The sequence below is a fragment of the Glycine soja genome, chromosome 1, assembly GCF_004193775.1.
Source record: "Glycine soja cultivar W05 chromosome 1, ASM419377v2, whole genome shotgun sequence".
In the NCBI taxonomy this organism is placed as follows: Eukaryota; Viridiplantae; Streptophyta; class Magnoliopsida; order Fabales; family Fabaceae; genus Glycine; species Glycine soja.
The window spans coordinates 19826777-19838616 of NC_041002.1; the positions used below are offsets into that span (position 1 = coordinate 19826777).

General features: G+C 37.2%; 1 protein-coding gene across 1 annotated transcript; it reads right to left on the reverse strand.

Annotated features, from left to right (window-relative positions):
* Positions 1–266: 266 nt before the first annotated feature.
* LOC114413560 (protein GRAVITROPIC IN THE LIGHT 1-like) lies at positions 267–1778 on the reverse strand. Its single transcript, XM_028378056.1, has one exon. It carries the CDS (start codon positions 1776–1778, stop codon positions 267–269), a length of 1512 nt encoding a protein of 503 aa, XP_028233857.1.
* Positions 1779–11840: the final 10062 nt, after the last annotated feature.

Sequence of the window (11840 nt, forward strand, 5' to 3'; positions counted from 1 at the left end):
ACCGTTGCTGCTCCCCCTTCGGCATCGTAGAAAGAATCAAAACATCTGCAGGCATATATGGCAGGCAACATTGGCATTATCTTTCTCAATAAGTAGTTCAAGCCCAGGCATCTTTAAATAAGTTCTGGCAAAATCTCTGATGGATTTCACTTAAACTGAGAAACAAACCACAACACCAGAACCATCAACAGGATTCATGTACCTCCTGCATATAGTACTCGCATCCGAACTCAGTGCCCACGACTTCAAGAGGAACCCTGGTTAAACTACTCTGTACATCTGAAATTACTTATATAAACCTGCGATTGAATAACTACCCTCCCAATTTTAAAACCAGGAAGCACAGAGAATCCCACCTTGGCCCTCCCCTTGTTCGGCCAGGTCAACCTCTTTGTCACATCTTCCATGTATATCATAGAAAACTCCACACCTCTTTCCACTTGAAAGATCTCAACTGCAGGATTGAACGCGTAGGACAACTTATGTAGTGTCCAAACAGCACTCGCCATTCCAACAAAGGTCTCATAGAACATACTCAACGAGCGCCATGAGTTCAACACTGCCTCCTTCTCCTCCAAATTGACGAAAATGGACGACTCAATCGAGGGATGGATGAGCCTCTCATACTTGTGCTCGCAGAACCGTGAAAACTTGCAACCCGGGTGAATCCCCAGCAAATCCATGGGATTGCTAGACACATGCTCAAGCAGTTGCTTCAAGCAACCATCCCTATCCTCCAAATCCGAACCGTGTCCATTCAACACCACCGGTTCCTCCATTCCAAAATTCAACGAATCAAAACCATGAAACATCCCCAAACAAACGTAGGACAAGAGCGCGTACTGGTTGTGCCCTTTCTTGGCATAATCAACATTGGGATGAACCGCATTGGCAGCTAAACCCAAATCCCACCCTGCCTTCCTCATCAACCCAATCAAAATCTTGGTGAACCTATGCGTCGCTCTAGAAGCGTCGAGCAACAACGAATCAAACACCTTAACGGTTAACAAAACATCAGAAGAGGGGTTCAAAGCGCGAGCACAGAGCTTCTTGGACAAATTAACGTTACCCCTGTGAATCTCGTCGAGTTTGGCTCTGAGGGCTACCACCTCGTCGTGCTTCTGCTCCAGCTCCCACTGCAAGCGGTTCGAGACGGTGCCGAGGGTTCTCAATTTGCTCTGATTCTCTTCCACTTCGGCCTCCAAGCGCAACCCTAAGGGAAAACCGCATGGCTCGGAGTTGCTGTAGAATCTCTTCAGCTCCGAGAGCCTCTGGAGGTGGGAAACTAAAACCTTGTCCGCGCTCGTCACGTGCTCCTCCACGAACGGCACGTGCGCGCTCTGGAGTTGGAAGTAGGAGGCTTCGAAGGCGGAGACGGCGGCGAAGACCGAGGAGACCAGGGCGTGTGTCATTTCTCTGATCTGAGCAGAGGTTAGCGGCGGCGGTGGCGTTTCGGGCTCGCGGGATTCCGGGGGCGGAGGCGGAGGGATGATCTGTGGCGGCGGCGGTGGCGGAGGGGATTGTGGCTGTGGCAGCAGCGGCGGTGGGGAGGAATTGTTGGAGGGATCGGGGTCGGGTTTGATGACGACGACTTTCTGATCGGGGATGATTTCTTCGGTGGAGTCAAGGAGGGAGAAACCGTCGATGTCGTCGAAGAGGGGGGAAGCGTTGTTGTTTTCTTCCTCGGAGAAGAATTCAAAGGTTTTGGTCTTGAAAGCGAGGGCGAATTTCTGGAACATTTCCGAGATTTGAGGGGGTTTGGCGGAGGAGCCATCCATTTCAGGCATCGGGAACGAATGGGTTTTGAGAGAGAAAAAAAAAGGTTGAATTGAATTGAATTGGTTTCAAGTTTCTACTATGATGTTGCGTTGGTGTGGTATTGTAGTAGTGCCAGCTAGTACTGAATGATGATGATAGTGGTGGGAATGTGCTTTGGATGTCTTGGAAGGAAGGGCACATGGGGTTAGTTCGGTGCTTTCATTTTTCACACATTTGTTTTCTTAATTTATTTTTCAATGTGCTTTTTGGGAGGGCCGTTGAGTGTGTACTAGTTTTCTAGGTTATGACTTTTGAAAGGAGTATTGTATTATTCCGATTCTATCGTTAACTGTAAAATGAAAGAAAAGAATGGCGTGGCGGAGTTGGCAATTCGTTTCATTCTGACCGTTAATCTGTACTTTTTGCGGAAAGAAAATTGTGGGGGACTGTGAAAATAAGAATGGACCAAACATCCCTGTTGATTTATCTGATTTGGAGCTTTCTCAAGTTAGGATAAATATTTACGTTTGATTTTTTTTCTAATGCAAATATATAATTTCATTAATAACAAAAGTTTTAATACAAGTCAGAATATCATAGACTACCTCACAACTAGTCTCTGATCTATACGCTCTTGCTAGGAGATGAATGACTTGATTTTTTTGTAATCGTCTTACTAAAATCACAATAGAGTTGTGAATCAAACTTAGAGACTCTTTACATTTACCCGTAAGAGACCAAACTCAGAATCTAAGCGATAAATGTTGGAGTGAATGGCATCATGAAGTTGTTTGCAATCAATATCAAAGACAATATTATGAAGGTCCATATCATGAACCCACGTGATGGCAAATATAAGAGAGAAGCTGCCTCAGCTTCATTTGCAGGGAGCATAAAGAGGATCTTGCAATAACAAACTCACCTTCATGGTTACTAATTATTAATCATGAAAATTGTAATCCTCGAAAGAAATATATTTCCATGATCAATTGAGTAATTTTTACTAAATGTTATATTAACAAATAAATGTTTAAAGAACATACATAAAATTCATTCCCGATTGTAAGTTCTTTTTAATCAAACAGACAAGTTCATAATTTTTCACTTATCAAAGAGTTGTTCAATACTTAATGCATATAATAATAGTGATTTCGACAAAGATATCCATAGATGATTATCTTGGTATCATATAAGGGTTTGTGATATAATTTGTAAGTAAATTTTATAGTATTGTTTTCGATTATAAAATCAATTTTGATAGTTATTATATTTCGATACCAATTTCAGTGGACAGAAATGGGGATTAAAAGAGTAAAGGGTTTAGAAAGATGCAATAAAGGAAAAAGACATGAATTTGTAAAATATTGCTTTAATATCTTACTTAATGCTCTGAGCCTTATTAAATTTGTTGGAAACACAATCCAATCATGGTTGTCATTTTCAAACTAACCAATATGAGCATGATTACCCTTTTTATGGCTATAACCGCCTACCTTATTAATGTGTTACATTAAGATCACATAATTGGTTTAAAAGATATTTCAATCTTTTAAACCTTATATATTACTCAAATGTCAGCTATACTTCCACTACTTCTTCTTTTCAATTATAACTCATAGACCTCAGTTCTCTCTCCTCTTGAGCAAACTTCTTCTTAATCTCCTTTATTTTCATCAAATGGCGGCCTTTTCTCAACGTAACACCCTCGCAGACCAAGACGCTTATGCTAATACTATGAGGAGTACATGACTGCCAACACCCATAGTGTCAACGTCGACATCAAACAAGGGCCTTGAGTTGATTCTGATTCTAGGCACGAAGAAGAATGCAAGAGGGTGTGGGAAACTTAGGTATTACTTCTAGCTTCTTTGAACACTAGAGATATTTGCTTTGTAGGTCCTTACCATCCTGAGCTAGATTATGAAGCCATTTGCAGTTGGTTCCCAACCTATGAGAATGAATACCCTATAATCCATAAGGAAAACATTAGGAATTATTTTCTAAAGGAGAAAAGTCATATTTTCAGAGCTTCTCCACCTAAGGATAGGAAAACATTTTTTAGTTGGTTGAAATGTATAGAAGCCAAGAAATCCCAACATTGGAAAAACATAGGCATTTATGACTTGATTCAATTGAGTAAGTATGATATTGTTAGTTTGGATATGCCTATGTTGATGGCTTCTTTCTTATTCTAGAATAGAAGCCTACATGCTTTTGAACTTCCTTGTGGTCCAGTTACTTTAATCTTACTACACATAGTTGCAATTATTGGTCTTAAACCTTTAGGTAAGACCTATGCTATAGGTTTAATTGAGGATAAAATCAAAAGGAGTGAGATAGACATAGACTTTAGTAAGTCTTATGGGGCTTTCATCAAGAAAAATGCAAAAGACACTGAAGAAGTCTCTGATGAAGATCATATTGCATATTTAATGTATTGGGTGTCTTCACATCTTATCTGTATTCGCTCCCTTGAATTCCCATGTGTCATACCCTAATTTCGTCCGGGGACCTTTGCTTGGTGGCATGCAACTTTCATTTAACCATTTTGAGGTACTTGGCACCCATCGTCAGGCAATTTGTGAAGTTCCGTGACATGTCGGAACTCAAAAGGAAGCATCGTTGCACAATTCGGGAGGTTCCGTAACATTCCGTAAGTCAAAAAGGGGATGATTATGTAATCCACAAGGTTCTATAACATTATGGAAAGAAAACAGGTATCGTTACGAAATTCGTAAGTTTCCGTAACTTTACAAAAAAAAGAATCACAAAAAAAGGGGCAGGGGGTGTATTTAGCAAAAATGGGGGTGCAAATAGCAACCAGGCCCACTTGAACCCTCCAGAAGATTCCTCCAGAAGGCGGTTGCTTCTGGAGGAAGTCACCTTGCTCGCCTGGGCGAACTGGGTGGCAAGCATCTCCCCCATTTTTCTATAAATAGGGGGAGAAGTGAAGAGGAATTTCGTTCAGTCCTCCTGGTAATTCAAGAATTACTTGAAATTAGTGAAAAAAATTGGTTCCGTGAAGAAAATCTGAGCCGAAGCGCTTCCGTAAGGTTTCCGTGGGGATTTTCGCGAAGATTTTCAGCCATTCTTCGACGTTCTTCGTTCGTTCGTCATCGTTCGTCGGTCTTCAACGGGTAAGTTTCCAAATCGAGCTTTTCAATTCATTCTATGTACCCGTGGTGGTCCCCATTTGTTTTTACGTGCTTTTTATTTTCATTTTATTTACTTTCAGTACCCCCTTTTGACGTGCTTTAGTCATTTGCTTAAGTCATTTTCTCATCTAATCAAAAAATAAAATAAATTTTCACCGATCATTTAAATTGTAATATCCGTTAGTTTCTGTTAAAATGAAATCCGACCGTTCGGTCATACCGTAACTACGTTGGAAGCCAAAGAAAGGGCAAAATAATAATATAATAATAAAAAATATCTTTTAGTAAAATAAATCAAAAAGAATCAATCGGACATTTTCCTTTAGGATTTCTCTTCCTTAATCGAATCAATTAATAACCAAAGTGAAACTAAGGCTAAAATCAATTCATAAACCAAACTTTTGACGTTGCCTAAAAAAGCCATTTTCAAAGGTCCAAAGCCTTGAAATGGTCTTTTCCATTTTTATCGATTAAGGGTAAATTTCAAAAGAGCTAAAATCAACATGTAGCTATATTACCTCTTTCAAAAATAAAGAGAACATTAAATGGTCCAATGCCTTAATGTCTTCTCTCTTTTCAAAAGAATCGAAAGTTTGTTTAATGGTCCGACGCCTTAAATGACCTTTCATTCAATAAAAACATGCCTTGCAAAAAGGATAAAGACAACTTAACCAAACACTTTGTTCACAAAGAACTACGTAGGTCTGATTTCCTTATCGCAATTAAGGAATACGTAGGAGCAAGGGAAACACCCTCGTCAACCGCAAAAAGATAAAAAATATAAAAAGGAATAAAGACGTAAAAGGGAACCTAAAATTGAAGTCATGTTTGCACATTTAATTAAAGGCTGTCGTCTCTTGTGACGGACACGTGGGGTGCTAATACCTTCCCCGTGCGTAAATACAACTCCTGAACCTTTCACTTAAAGTTCGTAGATCACGTCTTTTCCGGTTTTCTCGACGTTTTCCTCAAATAAACGTTGGTGGCGTCTCCGCGCGTACTCCTTTCTTGGAACACGCATCCCGCGAGTCACGCGTCGCCCTCCCACCGAAGGGTAGGTTGCGACACCATGTACAACTACAATTTAGCCCAAGCCCTTCATTTCAGAGAAGATATATGCCTTGGGTAAATTTCTACTAGCTTCAGTTTACAAGGTAATGGATGAAGTTGTCGAAATTCTAGACACTCTAGGGAAGATGAAGCACATTGCTGGACCTTTATGGATTTTGCAATTATAGTTAAATGTCATCTTGGCCAATCACATAACTCTAGAAAGGGATATTCCTGACCATTTGGATCTTAAAATCGAAGGATCTCAATGACATGCTTGACTCCCAGCATAGAATTTTGCACTTATGAATGTTATACCAAGTATATCAAGGCTTTTATCAACTTTGACCATTTTGATAGTAATTTAGCACCATTTTTTACTACAAATTTGATAGGTCCGAAATGGTTAAGCCGAAGATTCCCTTGTGAAACTCCTAGGTAACAATCTGAATTAGTCGAAATTTGGAGTAATTTCCTCACTTAGGACATTATTTTTTCTAGGACCACTTCAAAAGATGTTAGTTTTTGTCCTTACCAACCTCAAACTTTTGCAAGACAATTCGGTCTATGTCAACTTCCTTCAGTGCCGATATATCAAAAAAGGATTAGACCTAATTAGATCTCAAGAGAAGAATCATTAGTTCCTAAAGTCGTCAAAAACGACATACCCAAAGTGAAGTTGCAATTCCAACCATCTTCTTTCGAGTTTCCTAAGCACAAGATTTTCACTCATGGTGGACTAAATAATATTCTGAGAGACCTATTTTTGTAATAACTTGCTTAGAGAAACTAATCAAATCTTGTTGTTCTATACGGGATATCAGCAAGAGGATTAAAGGTAAACACAAACTCTGTTGAAATTACTCACTTCAAAAATTTGTACCATATTTGTTATCATCCAAGTCGTCCCAAAGCCACTTTTTGAGAAGCCATATTTACCCTTAGAGAAAAATAAAGAAAAATATAAACAATGATAAAGTCATTAATTCGAAAGGAGATATCAAATTTTCTCGATATTGTCCTAAAAACCTTTCTCTCTTCCCAAGAGCCTATTTTGGTTTAAGTAAAAGTCTTTGAAATCCTCCTTGGGTTACCATTTCCAGCCATGTACAAACTTGAAAACCCTCCTTATTCTCGAAAAGTTACCTTTGCTAAAATTTACCTTGGAGATTTCCTTCATTACCCAAAAGGAATTATACCACAAGAATGTGTAGAAATCAAAACTAAACAAATAAATGGTAAATTTCATTTTTTTTTATCATATTTAAAGTATTTGAAACAATTCTTACTGAATGTTTTAATGTTTTCAATTTCAACTTTCAGCTATTCCCATAAAAATTCCCTATCAGGTAGATAACGAAGATTGGGATGATGATGACCAGGGGACTTTGAAAAAGTCTTCTTGAAAGAGAAAAAGCTTCCACCAAAACCACCCAAATTCCTACAACCATCAAAGGTTTGATTCATTTTACTTTAACATAACTTATTTCTTTGATTAGCCCAACTTATCAATTTTCCTATTATAGTCTACTACCTCTCAACCCTCAAAGACTAAAGTTTCTAAGGGATTAAATTATTCTAATGAAGACATGCACACTAGTTCTTCCTTTAAACCAACCTCTTTTGCGCAAAAGGTATTCCAGGAAACTTTGAGGAAAATTTATTTCACGCAATCTTGATCTAGAGAATTTCTTGAGACATATCTTTCGAATATAACATTGAAGGATAATACTTGGCTTTCTACATTGCAGGACGACAAAATAGTGGATCTTTCCTCCTCTTAAGATCCTTCTCAAGTTGTTGATGGCGGGGTAAATTTCTAAGCGTCTATGAATCCTTTTCCCGCTACCAAATTCTATTAAGAACTATAGAACTAATGTATTAACTTTTGATCCCTATTTATTTTCCACTACTTTCATTTCAATGTCAAGAATCAACATTAATAAATATGTTTTCTTTCCAAAAGATTCATATATACCAGTTTCTCCAACGGATGTCAACAATGCTAGATCGACAAAAGATTTTGAAGAACAAGAGGATGCTCATAGCCGTAGTTAATCCTCCCTATTGCAACCAATGTCACTCCCGAAGCCAATAATTGAAGAAAACACCGTTGAGGTGGATCCAACTCTTGACCATTTTTTGAATCATGAAGCTGAACAACACACTTCGTCTGTAGAAAATGGACTTGGGTTCATAGATCCTGCTGATGTTTTTGTCCCTATTCTGGTTGTTGAAACCAATGAGCCGCTAATTGATCATAGTATATAACCATCAAGAATGCTAGTATTCTATTATTTTATTATGACAACCAAATTTAACTCTGCTTTAATTTGGTTGCAGCTATTATAAAAAAATCTCCCATTGTGAATGTAGGAAATCTTCAAAGGGAAACTGATCCATTGGATGTTGATCCCTTTGCCTTCATCGATGTTTGGTCTTCTGATTTGATGCCATGTAAAATTTATGAATCTATCCATAATAGGCCATTTACCCATTTCGAGGAAGCTGTGGCAAAGTTTCAAAGACTAGCGTTTGATCAACCTCTTGAAGACTCTTTTTCTAATCCAAATTACAAGCCTCAACTTTAGCAGTCAATAAATGAGGTCTTTAAGTTTAACAACTTATGGTTGATGAGATTCAAAAGGAAATAAAGTCTTTCCTTAATATCTTCAATAATGCCTTCGAAGCTCATCAATTACATAGTCAGCACACTGCTAAAGACCTTAATTGCTTTGTTAAATTTGTTGTAATAGAACAATTGAGTGCTGAATATTTTTTCCTATTGCAATTACATAGTAGAAAAATATAGTTAGGATTTTGAAGATGAAAGAAATGAAAAGAGAAAAACATGTCTCCTATTTTGAAGATGAAAGAAATGAAAAGAGAAATTAACATATTTAGGCTTTCAATTTTCTTCAGTCCCCAGGTTAATCTATTCTATAGGATCTTGAGATTCCGTCTTTTTTAATCTCGAGGACATTGGTTTTTCAAATCCTAAAGATGAATTATCATAAATACAATCTAAGTTTAACTGCTTACCTTTTCGCTGGAAAACATCTTTTGATTTCCCCTTATCATTTGGTATTTCTTTTTTCTCGTCGGTGACATCAGTATCCATTTTTTCTTTCTTTCCTTAGATGGCATCAATATCCATCTCTTTCCCTTTTTCTTTGATGGCATCAATATCCATCTTTTCTTTCTTTACTTCGATGGCATCAATATCTATCTCTTTCCCTTTTTTATGGCATCAATATCCATCTTTTATTTCTTTACTTCGATGGCATAAGCATCCATCTCTTTCCCTTTTTCTTTGATGGCATTATCATCCATCTTTTCTTTCTTTTCCACTGTCGTAGTAGCCACTTCTCTAATTTTGATGGCCACAATAGCCATTTTTTTATTTTGACTGCCACAATAGTTGTAGCTACTTGTTTCATATTATCAACTATGTAAGCCAATAGGTTAGTAATAAAGCTTGCATACACTTCTGAAGACGTCATGACTCTTCAACTTTGGCCATTTTTTGATGTCCTTGTTAATTAACAGGAAACCTCTATTTGCATCCCAACAAACGAACTTGTCATTTTCATCACCTGATTTATTGTTCATAGAGAATGAATCTTCGACTTTGAATGGAGCAGTTCTTGCATTGCTTGGTCACCTTTACTTGCAAAAGCAGCATAAATTCCATACGATGATTGATCTGCTTCCACCATTTTGAGTTTTCCATCTTCATTCCAAAAGAAAATCTTTTGATGAACTGCTGATGGAACTGCTCCTACTCCATGGATCCATTCCCTTCCCAATAACATGTTAAAGTTGGCTTGCAAAGAAATCACTGGAAACATTGTAGGCCTTCTACTACTTACTAAAACATCCAAACCGATTACCCCTTGAGAATTTGAAGGCTTCCCACATAAATCAGACACCATTATATTATGAGGTATTAAATCCTATACGGTCCTACCAAACCTTCGTAACATAGATCTTGGTAGGATGTTAAATGCATCCCCTCCATCGATCAGAATCTTGTTAATAATTTGGTATTCTACCATAGCTGTCAAATGAAGTGGTTTCATGTGACATTTCATATCAATAGTAGAATGATCGAATACAGCAACATTTTGATGAAGAGTTAAACATGAAACTTGTGTAACACAAACTTCCTTGGAGCTTAGAGAAGGATCATCGAAATAATCATCCCTAGCATAATCACTCAGTATGTTCCTATTTTGATAGTCTCCAGCATATTTTGTGGGTAATATCAAAATTACTCCATATAAAGCTTCCAACGAATCATTAAAACCAGACTCAAAAGAGTCATTTATCATTTCCTTCCCTTCCTATTTCTTGCTTGATATTTTCTTTTTGAAACCCGGGGGTGGGCCTTTGGTTATTATGTCAAAGACTGAAGGTCTGACACCATTCATTTGCTAAATTACTAATATTGCATCCCTCTTCATCCTTTGATGCCTCCTCCATTGGGTTTTCGACATGTTCCTATTCACCCATGGAAGACTTTGGTAGCAATAGTATCCTTTCCTGGAACCTTCAGTAGTTCCTCCTCTTCAAAGTTCCAAGCTATTAACTTTGAATTCTTTAAAACATGAACTAGTTCCCTTGTTCCCCGACCGAAACCACTTGTTTGGTGGAACATTTGCGTGAGGGACATAAGACTTTTTCTATGAAAAACTATAAGGCCTCTGGAATTGGGTTATAGTCATACTTATACTATGTTTCTCCTTTCCTTTAACCTCAGTTTCCTGAATTTTCTAAAAACTCTTTCAAATATCTGAAGCTTTAAAAGCCTTAGCAGCCAACTTATTGAACACAGTGCTACAACGAGGATACAACATAACCTCTTTCTCTACTTTCTATTTCTTTGAGAGAAATTCAACCAATGATTCCTCTACAGGTGGGAAGACTGACTCCTCTTCCTTTTTGAATTCTTCCAGGGCTTCATTGACCTCTTGTTTAGATATAGGAGTGCTCACTTTTGGCATTTCTATTAAAGCTCCTATCATCATGATCTACATGGGTTCGATATAATTAGCCTAGATGTGGAATGGATCAGTATCCACCTTTATTGGTTTCTCTTCGAATTTCAATCTTCCTTTGTCAATTTCCTTTTAGATCATATCTCTTAAATGTAAACAACTATTGGTCCAATGTCCAAAAACATTATGGAGTTTACAATATCTTTTTCCTTTTCTTTGTTCAAAAGTAGGAATTTTATGATCCTCACTAACAACAATTTGTTTATCTTTCAATAACATATCAAATATTTTATTTGCCTTAGTAGCATCGAAAATATATTTTGCATTAGGAAATTTTTGTTTTTCCTTCAATTTTAACATTTGACAAGCATAAGGAGATACAGGCTATAATTTTGCCACGCATATTTCATATTCTTGTTGATTAACATCCAAATCTTGATAATTTTTAGAATTATCATTATCTCTATGTGCTTCCACATATATTATTTTCTCCCTTCTACTTTATCAAATTTTTTTCCTTTCTTTCTCAAATTTTATTTGCTCGATTCTTCTTACCCTATTTGCTAATTGTGCCATATCCCTAACTTGTCGATTTACCAATGCCATTCGAATTGAAAAATCTAAACCTGTAACAACCATTCTAACTAGTTCATGTTCAGGAATTTGAGTATAACATTGAGACTTCATTTGTCGAAATCTATTTAAATAATCCTCAATTGTTTCACTATTAAAACATTTAGTAGTTGTCAAATCTATGAGACCAACCATAATCTCTCCTCTAAAGAAATGTTCATGGAACACCCTTTTGAGTTGTGCCCAAGTATATATCGAATTTGGTGGTAATGTGGTCAACAAAGTAAAAGCATTTTTTGTGAAA